The sequence below is a fragment of the Pelophylax lessonae genome (genome assembly GCF_965119305.1).
Source record: "Pelophylax lessonae genome assembly, chromosome: 3".
Taxonomy (NCBI): Eukaryota; Metazoa; Chordata; class Amphibia; order Anura; family Ranidae; genus Pelophylax; species Pelophylax lessonae.
Window position 1 is genome coordinate 518,996,361 of NC_138770.1, and position 21,906 is coordinate 519,018,266.

The 21,906-nt window shown below is 42.4% G+C and overlaps 1 protein-coding gene across 1 annotated transcript in view; it reads left to right on the forward strand.

The window, feature by feature from the left end:
- Nucleotides 1-21,906, forward strand: part of ADGB (androglobin) — a 488,973-nt gene that overhangs the window by 262,635 nt on the left and 204,432 nt on the right. Inside the window, exons 12-13 of the mRNA XM_082252536.1 lie at nucleotides 10,076-10,124; nucleotides 11,256-11,367. Of these exons, the coding sequence (XP_082108662.1) occupies nucleotides 10,076-10,124; nucleotides 11,256-11,367 (161 nt within the window). The remainder of the gene's footprint in view (nucleotides 1-10,075; nucleotides 10,125-11,255; nucleotides 11,368-21,906) is intronic.

Consider the following 21,906-nt stretch of genomic DNA (forward strand, 5'->3'; position numbering starts at 1 on the left):
GCGGGCGCGCGCCCGCCGAGGCGCGCGCCCGCCGCGGCTCGTTCACAGGCAAGTCAGTGCGTGTGACCGGCGGACTCGATGTCCGCCAGTCACACTGCGATCGCTCCTGTGAAGGGAGAAAGACAGAGCAGCTTGTGTAAACAAGCTGCCTGTCAGTTCTCCCTGTGTAAAAGTAAAGATCTGACCGTTCTACTATGTAGAACGGTTGATCTTTGCTTTTACACCAATAGGAATGTCCCTACACAGTAGAAAGCACGCCCCTAGGACACACTTAACCCCTCCCTGTCCAATAAAGTTAACCCCTTCCCTGCCAGTGTCATTTTTGCAGTAACAGTGCATATGTATAGCACTGATTACTGCAGTAATGTCACTGGTAACCCCAAAAGTGTCAAAAATGTCAGTCAAGGGTCCGATCTGTCCGCCGCAATGTCGCAGTACCGAAAACAAAAACGCAGATCGCCGCCATTACGCGTTAAAAAAAAAAACACCAAAAATGACAAAAATCTTTCTCTTTGTTAGTAAACGCGATAACTTTTGCGCAAACCAATCAAAATACGCTTTTTGCGATTTTTTTTACCAAACATAGGTAGCATAAAACAAATTGGCCGAAAAATGTTAAAACATTTTGATTTTTACTTTTTTTTTTGGGGAATTTCATATAAAAAAATGTGAAAAATATTGTTATTTTTGCAAAATTTACGCTCTTTTTTTGTTTATAGCGCGTGATCAAAAAATCGCACAGGTGATCAAATACCACCAAAAGAAAGCTCTGTTTGTGGGAAAAAAAGGACGTCAAATTCGTTTAGGTACAGCGTCGCACGACCGCGCAATTGTCCGTTAAAGTCACGCAGTAAAAAATCGCAAAAAAACCCCTGGTCCTTTAGCAGCCAAATCCTCCGGGGCTTAAGTGGTTAAAAAAATGACAACATTCAAAACAGCCAAACTTGAATGTTTTGAATGCTTTTAAGTGCAGAGGAGGGGTTTGGGGTATTTTAGACCCCCAAATCCCTCCACAACTGTACCTGTGAAAACGAAAAAAGAAAAATTATTTTAAATGTCCAAAAATATTGGCCAATATCGGCCGATACTGATATCCGATGACCAAAATATCGGTATCGGCAATAAAAAAACAATAATGGTCGATCACTAATGTCAATGCCTGCCTCCAAACCCCTGCAAAAAAATGCCTGAAAAAAAATGCCAAAAAAATGCCTGAAAAACACCCAAAAAGAAAGCGCCCTAAAAACGATACACTCAGGTGTGAATGTTGCCTATGGTGGGTAGGAAAGTGCGCTGATTCAATATAGGGTGTGCTGCTACCTTAGAGTGTATGTTGTAGAATATGTAAAGAAATCAGGTGCGCTGCCCTAATGCATATGTGCAACATACAAAATGATGCAAACAAATAAACCAAAAATGCAATAATAATGCAAAAAAATGAAAACGTATGCAATTCGTGTAAAACAAAAAATGTCCAGAAGGTGACTAGTGATACACCAATGTGCAATAAACGTCCATGTTATAAGTCCATAAATAAAGTGCAAAAAATGGTGACATAAACTTCCAGCTTGGGGAAAGGTGAACTGTGATTGGAAGGTGCAAAGTCCCACCACCAGCTTGGCCTCTTACCAGAAGTTCAAACGTGGGCATATATGAATATGACCGCTCCAAAGGTCATGCAGCCAGGTAGAAAAATTCCCAGAAATACAGAAGGCACTCTGACACACTCGTGCTCCCTAGACTCTTACCGGACAAAAGCCAAACAAGAAGCCTGGTTCTATGGTGATGAGTGGTCCTGCTGGGGGTTACTGGACTCTAGGATGGCTGATGTAGTTGCTTGTGTCCAAGAGGAACAGACCCAGTCAGAAAGCCTGACGAAAGAAGATCCTGCCAAAGGTGACTAGACTCTGATTGGCTGCTGTAACTCCTTAGTCTGGTTGACCTCAATAATAGGGGACACAACAGAGGGGACCGCAATAGTGCATTACCAACAGTAGATATTTATTAAAAACAAATGGTTGCACTTACAGTTGTGAAGACAATAATAGCGAGTTCCCTCACGGAGGAGCTGTATGGCGGGGTCCGCCTGCAGTGCGGACCGCTGCCAGGTCTAGATGTGATGACGCGGCGCCTCCTCTCTGACGCGTTTCTCCCGATAGGGCATCCACTTAGATAGGAGGAAGTAAGATAAAAGTAACCATAATTTGTTCTGTAAAGTTCATTTGCCTTGAATTTGTGTGGAGTTCAATTTACCAGAGTCTAAATGAACTAATTTAGCACTGCAAATACATGCCTTTTCAATACAAATGCGCATCCACATTTACACTATATTACCAAAACTATTGGGGCCCTGCCTTCACACGCTCATGAACTTTAATGGCATCCCAGTCTTAGTCCGTAGAATTCAATATTGAGTTGGACCACCCTTTGCAGCTATAACAGCTTCAACTCTTCTGGGAAGGCTGTCCCATAAGGTTTAGGAGTGTGTCTATGGGAATGTTTGACCATTCTTCCAGAAGCTCATTTGTGATGTTGGACGTAAAGGACTGGCTCACAGCCTCCGCACTAATTCATCCCAAAGGTATTCTATTGGGTTGAGGTCAGGACTCTGGGCAGGCCAGTCAAGTTCCTCCACCCCAAACTCGCTCATCTATGTCTTTATGGACCTTGCTGATCTCACAAATGCGCTTCTGGAAGAATGATCAAACATTCCCATAGACACAATCCTAAACCTTGTGGACAGCCTTCCCAGAAGAGTTGAAGCTGTTCTAGCTGCAAAGGGTGGGCCAACCCAATTTTGAACCCTACGGACTAAAACAGGGGTGCTATTAAAGTTCATGTGCGTGTAAAGGCGGGTGCCCCTATACTTTTAATAATATAGTGTATGTTTCCACACTGCAGCGTGGAGTAGTGCATTGCGTTGCAGTGCACTGACATACAGTATGTTGCCATCCAATGCGTGGTAGAAAAGTGCAGCACTGCACTGCACCACACATCCCACCAACATTGTGTTGTGCACAGTGCACACTGGTCTGACATTAATATATTGTTTGGAAACAACTTGGTATCAGTTGGAACTGCACTTTAAATAGATTATAGCATACCTCTAGCAAACATTTTTTCTAGTCTTGGGGAAAGTGAATGTCATATCTCAGAGATGCAGAGATTCCTAGCAGTTCATTATTTTTATTGCATACACACAAAGACAGATTGAGCACCTCTTTGTCTCCTTCCATATTGTCTGTTAAGCCAAAACATTTTTTTTTTCTAATTTAGGATAGAAGGGAAATCTGCAACAGGGGCACAACAACAAAAATCACACAGGTCTTCTAGCCCTCCCCTACTCAACTAATAAAAAGCATTTTATTTCTGCTTGCATTGCTAATAGAGAGATCCCCCTACTTTCTGTCTGGTAAAAAAAAAGTGGTCAGCAGGACAGAAAGTGAGGGTGAATCCATAAAGCCAGCCATAGATGGATTGAATCTCAATTCAGTTCAGCATGGACGGGCCAAGATTCAATCCATGTATGGGCAGGCTGGTTGTACTGAAGTTGATCCATTGATTAACTTTAGTACAACCAGCCTGTCAGAGTTTTGGCATGCGATTGCTGCCATCAGCTATAGCTGCTAGCAATAATCATTGTGTTCTGCCAGCAGTGAAGGCTGTCCACGCCCCCCCGCCAGTGGAACACAATAGCACATGGGAGAGATTCCCCTATCAACACTGACCAGTGGTTGAAGGAAAGAAAATCTAATCATCTATGTCATACCTAACATTAAAAAGCAGTAAAAACCTGCAAAATCAGCACCACCACAATAGAACATAAATTCGTCAGCCTCCTGGCTGTCATAACTCTGCCCACCTTGTGCTGCACAGGCTCTTGCCTAGCTACACAAAATAACTTAAAATCTCTCTCAGGCACTGGCCTGGTCAGATTGTCTCCCCTTGCGGCCACAACTCACTCTTCCGGTGTATGTTTACACACTGCCCGTGCAGTAACTTGTGTCAAGGGAAGGGGCCCTGAACCACAGGCAGCACTTTGCCTAAAAAAGGCTTTCCATACCTACACGTTCTGGTTTCCAATAAGATGTGGACATAGGGTTAGAGGCTTCATCCCTCCAAAGGCTCTTCAAAGTCTCTGAACTCCTCAACCCAATCCAGAAATTACCAATCCAGAAATGTTTTTGCAGTTTTCTACACTCAGAATCCACATTCTGGAGCCCCTCAACCTGCATCAGTGAGAAACCTGTTTGACATATACCCTTTTGACTCCATTCCAGGGCCTGTAGTCTTGCAGGATATACAGGATTTACCCCCAGAGTTGTAATGATATGATACCCTTCTGAGCCCAAAGAATTAAGCAGTAAGGCCTTTTTCCTCTCAGGGAATGCCCTATCAGCCCGGGTGCCAGAAAGCTCATGGACAGAGGTCCCAAGGCACTGCAGGCTCTTCGGGGTGCTGTTGAAACTTGTCAGGGATGTTCTTTTCCCCAATGCTACATCACAATTCCTGATCTCCTCTTTATCTTTTAAAGCAGCAGGCATACCAAATTCTTGAGATGGGGTATTCATTTTTCGACACATAGCACAACTTATGAAAATACAGTATCTCACAAAAGTGAGTACACTCTTCACATTTTTGTAAATATTTTATATATTTTCATGTAATAACACTGAAGAAAAAGAAAAGAGAAAAGAAAAGAGTGTACAGCTTGTATAACAGTGTAAATTTGCTGTCCCCTCAAAATAACTCAACACACAGCCATTAATGTCTAAACCGCTGGCAACAAAAGTGAGTACACCCCTAAGTCAAAATGTCCAAATTGGGCCCAATTAGCCATTTCCCTCCCCGGTGTCATGTGAATCATTAGTGTTACAAGGTCTCAGATGTAAATGGGGAGCAGGTATGTTAAATATGGTGTTTTTGCTCTCACTCTCTCATACTGGTCACTGGAAGTTCAACATGGCACCACATGGCAAAGAACTCTCTAAAGATCTGAAAAAAAGATTTGTTGCTCTACATAAAGATAGCCTAGGCTATAAGAAGATTGCCAAGACCCTGAAACTGAGCTGCAGCACGGTGGCCAAGACCATACAGCGGCTTAATAGGATAGGTTCCACTCAGAACAGGCCTTGCCATGGTCAACCAAAGAAGTTGAGTGCACGTGCTCAGTGTCATATCCAGAGGTTGTCCTTGGGAAATAGACGTATGAGTGCTGCCAGCATTGCTGCAGAGGTTGAAGGAGTTGGGGGGTCAGTCTGTCAGTGCTCAGACCATACACCGCACACTGCATCAAATTGGTCTGCATGGCTGTCACCCCAGAAGGAAGCCTCTTCTAAAGATGATGCACAAGAAAGCCTGCACACAGTTTGCTGAAGACAAGCAGACTAAGGACATGGATTACTGGAACCATGTCCTGTGGTCTGATGAGACCAAGATAAACTTATTTGGTTCAGATGGTGTCAAGCGTGTGTGGCGGCAACCAGGTGAGGAGCACAAAGACAAGGGTGTCTTGCCTAAAAAGCATGGTGGTGGGAGTGTCATGGTCTGGGGCTGCATGAGTGCTGCCAGCACTGGGGAGCTACAGTTCATTGAGGGAACCATGAATTCCAACATGTACTGTGACATACTGAAACAGAGCATGATCCCCTCCCTTCAGAAACTGGGCCGCAGGGCAGTATTCCAACATGATTACAACCACAAACACACCTCCAAGACGACCACTGCCTTGCTAAAGAAGATGAGGGTAAAGGTGATGGACTGGCCAAGCATGTCTCCAGACCTAAACCCTATTGAACATCTGTGGGGCAACCTCAAACAGAAGGTGGAGGACCGCACGGTCTCTAACATCCACCAACTCCATGATGTCGTCATGGAGGAGTGGAAGAGAACTCCAGTGGCAACCTGTGAGAACTCCATGCCCGAAAGGGTTAGGGCAGTGCTGGAAAATAATGGTGGCCACACTTAATATTGACACTTTGGGCCCAATTTGGACATTTCCACTTAGGGGTGTACCCACTTTTGCTGCCAGCGATTTAGACAATAATGGCTGTGTGTTGATTTATTTTGAGGGGACAGCACATTTACACTGTAATACAAGCTGCACACTCACTACTTTACATTGAAGCAAAGTGTAATATCTTCCGTGTTGTCACATGAAAAGATATAATAAAATATTTACAAAAATGTGAGTGGTGTACTTACTTTTGCGAGATACTGTACATAATAGTGAAGAAAGGTTAAAAGATCTGCCAGGTTTTCTTTGTAATCTGTGTACTTCTGGGGGAAATTTCACATAATTTTCTGCCCGGCTTACTAGGACATCTAGAGACATCTCTCTCAATTAGATTACCTGTTCTGGTGACCACTTTTAAAGGTAAAATTGCCTATTTTTAATTTAGGGAGATTTCCTTTTCTTGTTTGTTTCCAGGACAGGAGGTTCCTCAAAATGTCCCCAATGGGGAAACAGACGGCAGCAAATATGTGGTTCTAATTATTTCTGAATTAGCAAAAATCCTGGATGTCTGTAGTATAAGATTGTTAAAATTTACTTTTTTTTACTAAATTTAAAGAGGCATTTAGCCCAAAACCAAAAATGTAGTATATTGCAGTTTACCATTGATGAGATGTGGTGGCAGCTTTCGTTTTTTTGGGCTTTTTCTCTCTGTTAGAACCTGTTGATCTTGCCAGGAACACACCTCCTGTATTAGAGTGAGAAACCTTTGGACAGCAGTATTGTCAATCTGGGGGTAGGGGATTGTTAGTTGCACTAGCAGATTTAGACAAACAAATCAAAGCTGAACTGCAGCTAACACATTATAAGCAGTTAGAGCAGCAGTTCTATTCCTTTTGGGATAAAGGTTTTTACATCAATAAATAAAAACTGATCATTACAAGCACATCTATCTGTGTTAAATCTTTTGTCTCATCCTTCTAACTGCTACATCTGTAGGACAGCTTATTCTGTTGAAAAAACAAGAGACTTACTGACTAGATTACCAGGTTAAAATAAAGGAAATAAAGCCTGAAAAGGAAAAACGAATGCAGCCACCACATCTAAGAATTGGTAAGCTGCAATATAACAAGTGTACGCTTTTGCATTTAATACTGCTTTAAGAATGTTGAAATTTCCAGTGCCTTGAAAAAGTATTCACACCCCTTGAAATGGTCCACATCTTGTCATGTTACAACCAAAAACGTAAGTGTGTTTTATTGGGATTTTATGTGATAGACCAATACAAAGTGGCACATAATTGTGAAGCTGAAGGAAAATGATAAATCCTTTTTAAAATATTTTAAAAATAAATATCCAAAGTGATCTGAAGTGTGGCTTCCATTTGTATTCAGCCCCCCTGAGTCAATACTTTGTAGAAACACTTTTTGATGCAATTACAGCTGCAAGTCTTTTTGGTTATGTCTCTACCATTTTTGCCCATTCTTCTTTGCAAAATAGCTCAAGCTCAGATTGGATGGAGAGGGTCTGTGAACAGCAATTTTCAAGTCTTGCAAAGATTCTCAATTGGATGTAGCTCTGGACTTTGACTGGGCCTTTCTAACACATGAATATGCTCTGATCTAAACCATTCCATTGTAGCTCTGGCTGTATGTTCAGGGTTGTTTTCTTCTAAGATTGCCCTGTATTTGACTTGACTGTCCCTGCTGAAGAAAAGCATCCCCACAACATGATGCTGCTGCCACCATGTTTTACGTTGGGGATGGTGTGTTCAGGGTGAAGTGCACTGTTAGTTTTCTGCCACACATAGTTTTGCTTTTAGGCCAAAAAGTTTAATTTGTTTTTCATCTGATCAGAGCACTTTCTTCCACATGTTTGCTGTGTCTCCCACATGGCTTCTCACAAACTACAAACAGGACTTCTTATGGTTTTCTTTCAACAATGGCTTTCTTCTTGCCACTCTTCCATAAAGACCAGATTTGTGGAGTGCACAACTAATATGTGTCCTGTGGACAGATTCTCCCACCTGAGCTGTGGATCTCTGCAGCTCCTCCTGAGTTACCATGGGCCTCTTGGCTGCTTCTCTAATTAATACTCTCCTTGTCCCGCCTGTCAGTTTAGGTGGACTGCCATGTCTTGGTAGGTTTGCAGTTGTGCCATACTCTTTCCATTTTTTTGGATGATAAATTGAAGAGTGCTCTGTGAGATGTTTTTTTTTATAACCTAATCCTGCTTTAAACTTAACCACAACTTTATCCCTGACCTGTCTGGTGTATTCCTTGGCCTTCATTAAGCTGTTTGTTCACTAAGGTTCTCCAAACAAACCTCCGAGGGCTTCACAGAACAGCTGAATTCATACTGAGATTAAATTACACACAGGTGGACTCTATTTACTAATTAGGTGACTTCTGAAGGCAATTGGTTCCACTAGATTTTAGTTAGTTATTAGAGTAAGGGTAATTTTAAAGGATATAAATACTTTTTCAAGGCACTCTATTTGCATTTAAACGTAGCCTTGAAGATCTAAAAATGTTGCTGGGCTTTATAATTAAATAATAACAGTTTGTGCTTACATCAGCAAAGCCTAGCTTTTTTGATACTGATACTGTTGATACTACTGAAGATGATGAACAGAAGTTGGACTTCTGATCAGAGGCATATCTAGGACCTTCAGGGTGCAAGAAAATATCAAGCCCCCCCACTCCGGGGCCTTTTTTGTCAGTCCTGGGGCCCTTTGCTCTGGTCCTGGGGTACTTTCTTCTTCCTGCTGGGCCAGAGGCCCTTCTCACTGATCCCAAGGCCCTTTGCTCCCATCTTGATGCCCTTTATAAGCCCTGGTTTACACTGCAACAAATAAAGTCACATGACAATTCAAGACATATTAATTTTAATGGGTGCCATCCTAATTAATGCGACTCAAGTAGCAGCATCAAAACAAAAATGTTCCTGCACTACTCTTCTGGGACTATAGTGCGATTTGAGTGCCATGAACTGAAATGTTATATCACAAAAGGAGGTCACAAGGAAATCACAAGCAGGTCACATGATTTTGGGGTGCTGCAGTGAGAACTGAGCCTTACAGTCCTGCAGCGCCCCCCCCCCCCCCCCTACAGAGGTGGAACGCCAGGGCCCAGTTGCAAGTGCGACCTCTACATCCATGGTTGTTCCGCAACTGCTTCTGATCCTCCCTTCCAGCAGCTATTGCATGACTCACTTCTGTGAGTTGCGCTTGGGGTAGCATGGACTAGCATTTTTCCACAGTAAAAAGTATTTTAGCCCATCTGTCACTCTATTTTTCCAGCCCAGCAAGACTTTAAACTTACAGTAACTATGTTCTAAAATTTTAGAAGGGATGTACTTTCAAAAGAAAGTCTTCACAAAAGTGAAACTTAAGTTAGAGGTGTTGCTTAGTGGACTGAGTCAGACACTGACTTTTTTTGTCTTAGGTACTCTAAGAGCCGATTCACACTACTCCGACTTGGGACGCGACTTGTGTGCCCTCAAGTCGCCCCAAGTCTCTTGTCATTACAAATTCAATGTAAACGAAGGAGAGCCGTCATAATATGCACTACTGAAGTCGCTCCGACTTCAGAAAAGGTTCCTGTACTACTTCAAGGCGACCTCTATCTGACTTGTGCACATAGACTTCAATGTTAGTCGCCTCTAAGTCGGATCCTTATCTATTTTCAAGCGACTGTGATCAGACTTTCCAGGAAGAAGAAAAAGATTACCCAGGCATTCCCCACAGACAAAGTCGCCTATCATTTAAGTCTCTTCAAAGTCACTTACAAGTCTCTTCAAAGTCACGCTAAAAAGTCGCTCCTTCATGGGGCGACTTTCTGGTCGCGGTAGTGTGAACCGGCTCTAACAGTGATAAATAAATATCCCACAAATATTGATCTTGTTCTTGTCAACCTGGTGTTGTGGGGTTTCCTGCCCACCTGTTGTGTGTTCTAGCTCCTCATGTCGCATTCCTTATGCAAGTCTCAACCCTAACGTAAGAGCAACCTAAACCCCGATATGCATTATGGGATCCATGCATCCAATGTACATGATTTCTAGTGAAATTGCAAGTCTTTAATCATGCACAACCTTTAAAGGAACTCTTTTTAATGTCTACAGGTAACCTCTACTAGTCAAGACAAAATACTCACACCAACCAACTTGACAGGTAACATTTTAATATGATTTAAATAATTATCAGATATAAAAGTCTTGAAATGTATTAAAATGTGTTTTTCACTAGAAAAGAACAAGTTAATAAAATAACAGCTAAATGATTATTAGCAGCCTGTCAGTGCCAGTGACATAGGGGATCTAATCATTCTTCCCCACCCTGTCCAGTGAACCATTTCACTCTGTTCCAGAATAGTGAGTCAGAGAATAAATGGTATGATTTGCTAACATAAACTGGGTAAGTATCACAGTTTTCATTCAGCAGATAAGTATCTAATATTTGTAATATCCCTTATTTATATAGAACTGAAATACATGAGGTTCTGTATACTGCACACCTAACCATTTGCATCAGTCCCTGTTGTTGGGCACCCCAGTGAAGACACCTTCTTTGTTAAAGCACTGTCAAAAAAGGATTTTCCCTCACTTCTTCTTGTTGCCCGATGTGGCCCTGGAAGAGGGACTGAGGGGATTTATCCCCAGTGAACATGCAGGCACTTCTGAAACCTGTAGTAAACATAGACAAAGAAAAAAAACACTCCCTGCAAGGTAAAGGCATGTTGTGCTTGTATGCGTTGCATACTAGCACGCTATGAAAGACTTACCTTAAAGCTAAGCCCTCCACTGCAAGCTGTCACTGCAGCACAGGCTTCTATCTTCACCTGGTCTTCCATCCGGGTTCATAGGCTGCGTCTGCTTGAATGGCGGAGCTGCGATGACATCACTGGCACAAAGCTTTGAAGGAAAGCCATGGGTATGCCGTTCCTTCAGAGCGCGTGCACCTTTGATGTCACCGGCTGCTGCTCACTGGAATATCACCTAAACGGTGCATGTATAGGAGATTTGCATTTAACCTACTGGTAAGCTTTAATTATAAGCCTATCCGTAGGTAAAAATAAACATAGTTTACTACCACTTTAAATTGGACATTCACAGCAAATAGCTTATAATAAGTTTATGAATTTAGAGAAACAGAACTTCTAGACCTTAGAAATAGGACCGATTACCAAAAATGATCCCTTATTGTTGATAACAGACATTAATGCTGTATTTCCTTTTTAAACATAGGCAGCATTGCATTTCTTTAGACCAGAATGTTCTCACTTTGCGTCTCTTATTCTCATAGAAAGTGAAATTGTTGATGGTGATATTCAAACAGACATGTCAAGCTCCATGGAAGTAAAGGAGGTACCAAAACAAATTTGGATGGATTTTTCGGACTTTTGCAAATGTTTTCAGTGAGTAATATTTTTATTATTATCATCATTATAATTATTTTAATTGCCAGTATTCATTTTTGCTGATGTCAACCAAATTCACAAATCTATAATACATGTAAATCTGATAAAAGTATGGTTACTGGTTGTTGTTTTCTTCCCCCGCAATTAACAAAGGCTCCGTAGGTTTTTAAACACCCTCAGCTAAAAAAAGATTATTCTGAATGCACAAATGTAGCTTCCGGAAAATTTTATGTTAAATGTAATTTTTTTCTCATTTTCCTTTTTTTGGACGTTTTGCTAAGTCTTCTAGACTCCTTTTCTCCTTGCAGCAGAGTTTTGGCAGAAAAAAACGAGTGTAACGCATTTAGGCGCATCAGGAGCTTGGGCGTTAATTCATTTCATTGGGCAGATGAATAATTTCTGACCATTTAAAATTATTAACGCTTAAGCACTAAACGTGCCTAGAGTTTAGGTGCATTTAGACGTATTTACACACGTTTAGGCATGCCAAGCATTTTTCTGTCAAAACTCTGCTCTGCTCTTGGACACGCTGGCTGTGTTTTTTTTTTTTCATTATGTCTCTAAAATCCTGTAAATGAGCCCCCCCCCCCCCACATGTTTTTAGTTAAAAACGATTAATATTTAACTGATATGTTATGTTTTTTTTATATACAATTTATAGGTAGGGGGCAGTGTGGTGCGTGATTCAGCGCATAACAGAGCTCCTTTTTTTTTAATAAACTTTATTCAAAATGTACAAAATGTACACGTCATTCACCGCAGTGTAGGGCAGCGCGATGTGCTGCGTTGCCTTACATTGCAAAGCAATTCAACATGGTGAGCTGCAATGAAATACAGCATGTCTGCATTTTAACACAGCATACTGCAGCGCAGCACTAGGCTGCGTTGCAATGTGAATGGGACACATGGGAAACAATTGTTAAAATGTCTGTCACTGCAAATAGCGTGAATTAACCCTAAAACTCTTTCTGCTAGCTGAAAATGAGACTACAAACAATGCATATTCAATCATTTAAAAAAAAAAACCTGAAAAAAGCCTATTAATTTTTTGTTTTTTAGTCCATACCGTTGTAATAAAAAAAAAAGGAAGATAGTATGGAGGCATCCACTGTTGACCTCTTCTCTTCCTCTTGAAAATGCTAATTTCCTGTCCATAATTCGATTATCAGGATAATATGGCTTCACAATTTTCAGTTAGACTGGGTGCACACTGGTGCAATCACAGACAACGCATGTGATTCCCACCACATTGCTGTGCACATCACATGCGATGTCTGTGCGATGCAAATTCACATTTCATTCGGACCTAAATAGTGCAGGACCCTTTTTTTTGGTCTGCACTGGTATCGGAACTCATGGGTGTTCACATGTGATCTGATTCCTGTCCGATTTGCACTGCGATCTGCGAACCAATTTGGGGATGTCATTAACTTTACATTGACACCCGCAGCGGGTGAGTGAGATGAGATATGGGAATCCGCACTGGAATCACTCTGGTTCCCGCATCCTATGTGTGTGAACCGAGCCTTACTGGCCTTGATCAAGTATAAAGACATGGAATATAGACTTTTCTCAAAATATATTTTACCGCATACTTGTTCCCGCTGTGCCTTAGAAATATCACAGTCATACACAGCTAAGCTACTATATTCACATTGAAGGATGTTTTTTTCATAACAGACATACTTTAGGAAGTCACACTCTTGCTTTTCAATTCCCCCATTTATCTCTGGAACTCCGGAGCTGTTAGACTTTAAGGAAAAGTAAAGGATTAAAAAAACAAGCATACAGTACATACTCACTTCCAAGGCTGTAGCACTGGTGTGATGCGGCAGCTGTCCTCTGGTGACTTTAAGCCTAAAAACTGAGCGATCACATGGGCGCTTATCGCTCAGTTCTCAGTCTGCTCTGAGGAGAGAGCAGCGACTGTCAGTCACTGCACTCTGCTGTGCCACTTCAGCGCTCACTGGTACGCTGGGCTGGAGAGGGGGCAGGTGTAGCTGGCTCGGGCTCTCAGCAGGGCAATAGGAGGCTAAGCCAGCTGTTGACCAGGCATCTGGGTGGATCCAAACATTATTGTCGGGATCCTTCTAGAGCCTGGAGCGACTCTGTGATGTCGATTGACAGGGGGCTTTATCCCTCTGTCCACTAATTCTGGGTCACAGGAATACAAAAGTAAGTACATTCCTGTAACCCTGACCCAAAAAGCTTTGGCCATATCTCTCTTTTAACCTCTTTATGTCCGCCCGCCGCAGATGTACAGGCAGCCGCTCCTGTGCGAATCGCCGTAACTGTACGGTGCTTGCGAGCAGGAGGGTAGAGGGCAAGCGCGCTCCTACCCCCGCCCGTCAGTGGGGAAGCCGATGCAGTGGGCAGGTGGCTCCGATTGCCGCCTGACACCCGCGATCGTTCCCCGCTGAGAGAGAACAGTCAGCTGTTGTCAGCTGACCATTCTTCTCCCTGGAATGATCATAGAGCCCCTGTGATCCTTCTGTATAGGATTACAGGTCTCTATGGTCATTCCACAAGCCACACCCCCCCACAGTTAGAATCACTCCCCTAGGCTCACATTTAACCCCTTGATCACCCACAATGTTTACCCCTTCCCTGCCAGTGTCATTATTACAGTAACAGTGCATATTTTTAGCACTGATTACTGTAGTTAGTAGACACAATAACTTTTGTGCAAACCAATCAAAATATGCTTATTGCGATTTTTTTTAACCAAAAATATGTAGCAGAAAACAAATTGGCCTAAAATGCTAAAAAATGTAAATTTTTAATTTTTTTTGGGGGGGGGGGGGAATATAGCAGAATGTGAAAAATATTGATTTATTTTTTTCAGAATTGTCGCTCTTTTTTTGTGTATAACGCAAAAAATAAAAATCCCATAGGGGATCAAATACCACCAAAAGAAAGCTCTATTTGTGGGAAAAAAAAAGACATAAATTTTGTTTGGGGACAGCACCGCACGACGGTGCAATTGTCAGTTAAAGTCAGGCAGTGCCAAGTTGAAAAAAGTGGCCTGGTCATTAAGGGGGCAAATCCTTCCGACCTTAAAGTGGTTAAGCAACAGTATCCCATTGGAGGCCTGATTTTTTGAAAGAAGGGTGCACATTTTATTATGCAGATATGTACACGGGACATTGTCACATGACTGAATGTTGCAGAGAACACAGGAGCATACTACTTGACCTCAATCCATAATTAAAATACTCTTGGTTGGCCTTACAGACATTTTCTTCCAGACGCTTTAGTCACACTATAGCTTTCATCTTTTAAGCTGAACAAAACAAATACAATCCAAAAATTGACATTTTAGCGTTTTCTTTATTTTTTTATCTTTTATAAATTAACACCACAAAGAAAAATATAACGCATTACATATCTCATAGTTTTGATGGCAGCAAATACTTATGAAATTGTGTTAATTTGTATGGCATTGGTGCAACTAAAGTATTAAAGCATAGTGAGAAAAGAAATGTGTAATGCTACCTGAAATGAAGAAACATCCTTCACCTCTTTTTGAAGAGCGCTAACAATGTGAAATACTAATCTGTTTAATTAAGCAACGAAAGTACTGTATCCAACTTTGGTTTTATTTTCTATTTCATGTTCAGGTTTTTTCATCTTACACAAAAAGAAAAAAGAAAAGAATTGACCTTGAAAATTACCTACCCTCAGGCTTTATGGGAATAATACATGTTAAATTTACGTATTTTTTAAATAAATAGTAACTAGAACAAGTTATTAATTTTCTTATAGAATTCACAGTCAGAAAATAATTTTTAGTAACTGCTGCTTTGGGATGCTAGATTGAATCGGCCATCTATTTTTAGGGTCTTTATAAACTCCCAAGCTTAGGTATTGTGTATCCGTGTCAGGATGCAGCATATGTTGCAAAAAAATAAAAACTGCCCTTGAAGAATCAATGCAACTCTAATGCAAGTTGACGGTACTTAATAATATGGTAAATTTTAAAGACCTCTTAGGAAAGAGTTGAATGAATATTATTATTTAATAGGAAAACGAAAGGCCTGTTCTCACTGGTGCGTGGTGGCAATGGTCAATAAAGTAACTATGTTATAAAATATATCAACAACCCCTGCTCAATGTGTTGTGTAATGCCGTACCATTTATTGTGAAAGGCACCTCAATGCACTGCAGCGCACCACAACACACATATAGCATAGTTGCCAACATTCTCTGAAAAAAATTAGGGAGTTTTTTTGTCTGTATTCAGAGTATTATTTTAATTAGGGGCAGGGCATTCTTATATAGGTGTGGTCTAGTCAGAGTGGAAAAATGCAGCATGGTTTAACCACTTAAGGACAGCCCCACGTACATATACTGTGGCAGGGCGGCCCTTAAGCGCAAAATCACATACCTGTACGTGATTTTGTTGAAGTGCTCTAGGGGGTGCGCGCGCGCCGCCGAAGCCACACTCCCGTTGTGATAAGACACAGCGGGAGCCAATCACCAGGTCTGGCAGGCAGGATGGCCGCTGGTCATCCGGGATCATTCAGGAAAATGACAAAACGGCAGTCTGCCTATGCAAGCAAGGCAGATGGCTCTTCTGTCAGACAGGAAGAGAGAGATTGTGTGTTCCTACTAATCAGGAACACCGATCTCTCTCCTCCTGCAGTCAGTCCACCCTCCCACACAGAAAGCATTCCCTAGGAGCACACTTAAAGCAGAGTTCCGGGCTAAAAAAAATTTTTAAGCTAAAAATACCCCCTGGACAGTCAGAGCTAGTGCATTTAAGCAACTATAGCCTGCCTTACCTGTAAGAAGAAATACTTACCTTGAAAATGTCTTGTCCAGCGCTGCCATCTCAACTGTGGGCAGCTGAAGTAGGAGCGTGTCCTCTTCGTGTCTTCTCGGTGACGTCAGAGTCCCAGAATGCCCTGCTCGTCACTTCCGGTGCAGGCGCGTCATCCCTGAACAGCTTCTGGGCATGCCCAGAAGCTGTTCAGCAGGGAATGGCGCGCCTGCACCGGAAGTGACGAGTGACACTGGTGCAAGCGCATTGACTCCTGGGATCGATGACGCTCATCTCCCAGGAGTCAATGCAAGGAGGAAGTGACGTCGTGGGCCGCGGCCGCAGAGGGAGGAAGAGGAAGGAAGGTAAGTATATTTTCATTAAAAACAAGGTAAGTGAAACAAAAAAAATGTTTAATTATCCAATTCTTTTTCAGGTTCATCTAGGCTAGCAGACATGCAAAGATAGTTTTTAGGGTGGAACTCCGCTTTACCCCTTGATTACCCCTGATGTTAACCCCTTCCCTGCCAGTGTCATTTATACAATAACAGTGCATATTATTTAGCACTGATCACTGAAAGAATTAAAAAAATATATATTTTTTACTTTCTGCTGTAAAACATATCCAATAAAAAAATAAAAAAAAACATATCTTTACCAGTTTAGGCCAATTTGTATTCTGCTACATATTTTTGTTAAAAATAATCCCAAAAAGTGTATATTAATTGGTTTGCACACAAGTTATAGCGTTTACAAACTATGGAATAGATTTAAAGACTTTTTATTTTTTTAATTGTTTTTATTAGTAATGGAGGCGATCAGTGATTTGTAGCGGGACTGCAAAATTGAAGCGGACAAATCTGACACGGGAAGTGACACTTTTTGGGGACCGATGTCACCAATGCCCGCAATGTCGCAGTCCTGCTAAAAATCGCTGATCTCCTCCATTACTAATAAAAACAATAAAAAAAATAAAAAGTCTTTAAAACTATCCCATAGTTTGTAAGTAGGCTATAACTTTTGTGCAAACCAATTAATATATGCATTGTGGGTTTTGTATGGGGGGGGGGGGGGTGATATATGCATTGATGGGAATATGTAGCAGAATACAAATTGGCCTAAACTGGTAAAGATATGTTTTTTTTTTTTTTATTTATTGGATATGTTTTACAGCAGAAAGTAAAAAATATTTTTTTTCTTTTTCAAAATTGTCTGTTTTTTTGTTTATACCGCAAAAAATAAAAACCACAGAGGTGATCAAATACCACCAAAAGAAAGCTTTATTTGTGGGAAAAAAAAGGATATACATTTTATTTGAGTACAGCGTTGCACGACCGCGCAATTGTCAGTTAAAATAACTCAGTGCTGTATCGCAAAAAATGGCCTGGTCATTAGGGGGTAAAACCTTCTGGGGCTGAAGTGGTTAAGTTATGCTGAATATTGGGTGTGGCTTAAAAGGATGTGGTTAAATAGAGTCTAAAATGAAAGAGGGATGGAGCGAGAAGGAAGAGAGGGATGGAGGGAGCAAGAAAGAAAGAGAGAGAGAGAAATAAAAAAAAAAGAGCGATAGGGAGGGAAGGAAGGAGAAGGAAAGAAAGAGGGAGGGAGGTAGAGTGAAGGAAGGAAAGAAAGAGGGATGGAGGGACAGCTGGCCCAGATCCTACACCACAATAGCAATATATGAATGCCAGAAAGTTTAAAAATCAGCAGATAAAGATACTCTTTGACCATCTCGTGTGAAGATATGCTACAGGAGATGGTCAAAGAGTGTGCAGACATGATACAGGATATGGTCTCAGAGTGTGCGGACATGCTACAGGAGATGGTTAGAGAGTGTGCAGACATGATACAGGAGATGGTCAGAGAGTGCCTGATATGCTACAGGAGATGGTCAGAGACTGCGAACATGATACAAGAGATGGTCAGAGACTGCGGACATGATACAAGAGATGGTAAGAGACTGCGGACATGATACAACAGATGGTCAGAGACTGCAGACGTGATACAGGAGATGGTCAGAGACTGCGAACATGATACAAAAGATGGTGAGAGACTGCAGACATGATACAAGAGATGGTAAGAGACTGCGGACATGATACAAGAGATGTTCAGAGACTGCAGACGTGATACAGGAGATGGTCAGAGACTGCAGACATGATACAAGAGATGGTCAGAGACTACGAACGTGATACAGAAGATGGTCAGAGAGTGTGCAGACATGCTACAGGAGATGGTCAGAGAGTGTGCAGACATGATACAGGAAATGGTCAGAGATTGTGAAGATATGCTACAGGAGATGGTCAAAGAGTGTGCAGACATGATACAGGATATGGTCTCAGAGTGTGCGGACATGCTACAGGAGATGGTTAGAGAGTGTGCAGACATGATACAGGAGATGGTCAGAGAGTGCCTGATATGCTACAGGAGATGGTCAGAGAGTGTACGTACATGCTACAAGAGACTGCAGACCTACTACAAGAGATGGGGTCAGAGATTGTGGAGATTATAGAGATGGTCAGAGACTAAGGACAAAGTTGACAGCACAGAGCGATAAGGAGGACTTGTGTACAGAGAAGATGGGGGTGATAATCACCTTCAGTCCTGTCGTGTCTCGGTCAATCCCTGGACTCACTCCTCCGCTCACAGCCCAGCCGCTCCATTCACTGGTGTCTCCAGGGGGTGTGCCTACTTTATTCAGGGCAGCACCATGATGTCATGTGCATGCACCCCCCACCCAAGCCCAAACAGCCGAGCTAGGCAGAGTTTTCCCAAGCCCGAACGGCTGAGTTAGGCCGAACAACCGAGCTAAGCTGACTTTGCCCAAGCCCAAACCGCTGAGCTTACCTGAGCCTGAGCAGTGCAGGAGCAGTTCTAAAGTCAGCTCATGGCCATGTTTTTACAGGCGGAAGCTGCTGCCGTCTGTGAGAAAGCCAATTTTCTGGGATTCGTCCTGGGACACAGTCAGCCCAGGAAATGGGTCTGAATGCCACGAATGTCCTGGGAAAATGGCAACTATGATATAGTAGATGTACTGCTAAAAAAAAAAAAAAAAAGGGCCTCTGACCTTTTTTTAACTCATTGCATCCATTAAAAACAGACTCTTTTCAGGCTTGCCTAATACAGTGCTGAAATCAGCTGCTTTTTAAATTTCGGTCTTGGAATATATTTTTTATGTTAAATGCATGAATGTCAAGTAATTTGAAAGGGTAACACTTATAGGTACTCATTGCCTCTCACAGAATTCACCTTATGGCCCTTGATAATGCCCTTCATCTGCTTTTCAAATCAGAAAGACATATCCATCTTTGTTCAAGCATTATCAAGATAATAGTCTAATTCCTGAAGCTGAGATTCTGGCTCAGAGATGGGGGGGGGGGGGGATTGTGTAAATCCTGCTGCCTGTGCAGTTCATAACTAGAGATAAGCGAATCAGCCTGGGTTTGATTATCACAGGGTTTGATTATCTTGTTCGTACATTCTGAGCGTTTTTAGGGCTAATAGGCAAACTACTGTCCAAACAAAAGACATTTTAAAGCAGCTTCAAAGACAATATTAAAATGCACAAAACCTTTAAATAAAATGCTTGGGGGATGCCTTAAACCCCTGGCGGTATTCCTGAGTTTGGCTCGGGGTTAACTTTCAGTGCCAAAAGCGGTAACCCCAAGCAACACTCGGGATTACCCCAGAATGTTACTCACCTTCCCTGCGCTCCCCCGCCGTCCTCCCTGACATCCTCACACGCTATCGCTTCTCAGGGCACGGACGATTGCCGGCACTTGCCTTCCAGTTCCCTTCCCTGCGAGCGTTGCGACGCAGGGGGGTGGAACCGGCAGCAAATTCAAAAGTGTAAATAAACAAATGACATGATACAAAGCTATGATCCTAACAAATTACACTGTATCATGCCATTTCAGCACAGGATTGTACCTGGTGACTTTTCCAGTGCCCTGCCTGTGCTTTTCCAGTGCTTTGTTCCTGGAAGATTTTGAACGACCATGGCGTCCAAAAAGTGTTCTTTTTGCGCAAAATTGGTTTTAGACGAACTTGAAAACAGCGACAGCGAAACGGAGTTACTTGAAGAAATAAGTGGTAGCTATTCGTGGGAAAATTCGTCATCAGGTACGGAAAGTGACGACAGCGATGATTCTGATGTCTTTCTGGCACATAGCTTGTGGAATTTGGGAAGTATATCAAATGATTCTTCAGAATTTCCAACAGAGCTATGTGCCAGAAAGAGACATCAGAATCGTCGCTGTTGTCACTTTCCGTACCTGATGACGAATTTTCCCACGATTCGCTATCGCTCAGTAACTCAGTTTCGCTGTCGTTGTTTTCCAGTTCGTCTAAAAGCACTTTTGCGCGAAAAGAACGCTTTTTGGATGCCATGGTCGTTCTCTATTTTCCAGGCACAAAGAACTGCAAAAGCAGAGGCAGGGCACTGGAAAAGTCACCAGGCGCAATCCTGTGGTGAAATGGCATGATACAGTGTAATCCATTAGGCTCATAGCTTTGTGTCATGTCATTTAGTGTACTTACATTTTTTAAATTGCCGCAGGTTTCACCCCCTGCGTCACAACGCTCGCAGGGAAGGGAACCGGATGACGGGTGCCGACATCGGCCGAGCACACAGCGGGAGGACAGCGGGAGGACGGCGTGGAATCACAGTGGAAGGTGAGTTTTTCCATGCAAAAGAATGTATGGTTTTTAGCACAGAAATCTGGACATAATCAGACCACCAGGAAGGTTAAAGTCTTATATGGTGTTACAGAGCAGGATCATTTTTATGGTCAGTCTCAGCAACAACATAAACTGGCAGAGCACATCTGACTGTAAATTATGCTTTTCTGCATCCTTTGACCAGCAAATAGAAATTGCTCAGTAACTTGCCAATTTCTATTAAACTCTCATTAAGAATTAAGAAACCACAGATGATACAGCAAGGTAAAGTTGTCCATCAGCAGGAGATTTTTAATGAGAGAGAAATGCACTGGGGACAGAGAGTACAGACAGGTTAAAAGCTCACAGATGATACAGCAGTGTAAATTGGCCAGCGGCAGGACAGTTTTGTTCACAGATAATAGGCCAAACCCATGTATGCCTAACTTTTATTTTTACTATGGGGATGGGATGAACGGTGGTTGGTAAATAGGAGTGATATCTTGGACAGCTGATCATGTCTTAAACAGCCAATTTTCAATTTCATTGACTGTTTACCCTGATTGGGGATGGGTTGTGTCTGAGGGACATATGTCATCCCAGATCGCCGCAGTGCACGCCCCCGGGGGCACGCATTAGTGGCGCATCCTGCTGTATGTCATATGATGTCCAGTCAGGATAACTGATCCCTCGCCTGGCCTATAGCAAAATGACAGCTGGATAGGGGATCAGTTATCCTGACTGGACATTTTGCTATAGGCTGGGCAGGAAGTAGTAAGGTTGTTTGCTGCACTTATCAAAGGATCCTGCAAGCTACTACGACCAATACTATTTCAATCAAGCCAGCTGCAAACACTGATCACCATTGCCATCTTAAGAGCATTAAAGGGCCCTGGGGCAATGCAGTGCACTGGGGCCCTGCCTACACAATCACCCACGAGAATAAAAATGCTAATTATTGATAAGGCTATATTCATTGGTACAGCAGTGCCAGGCTAATGACAGCTTCCAAGTTTGGCGGCTGGGTCCGGTGAACACACACATGGATGGGAGTCAGACTTGACTGTCCTGTGTGTGCCTGTTCCCGTGGAGGCAGACAGGCATTCCTACAGTTGTGG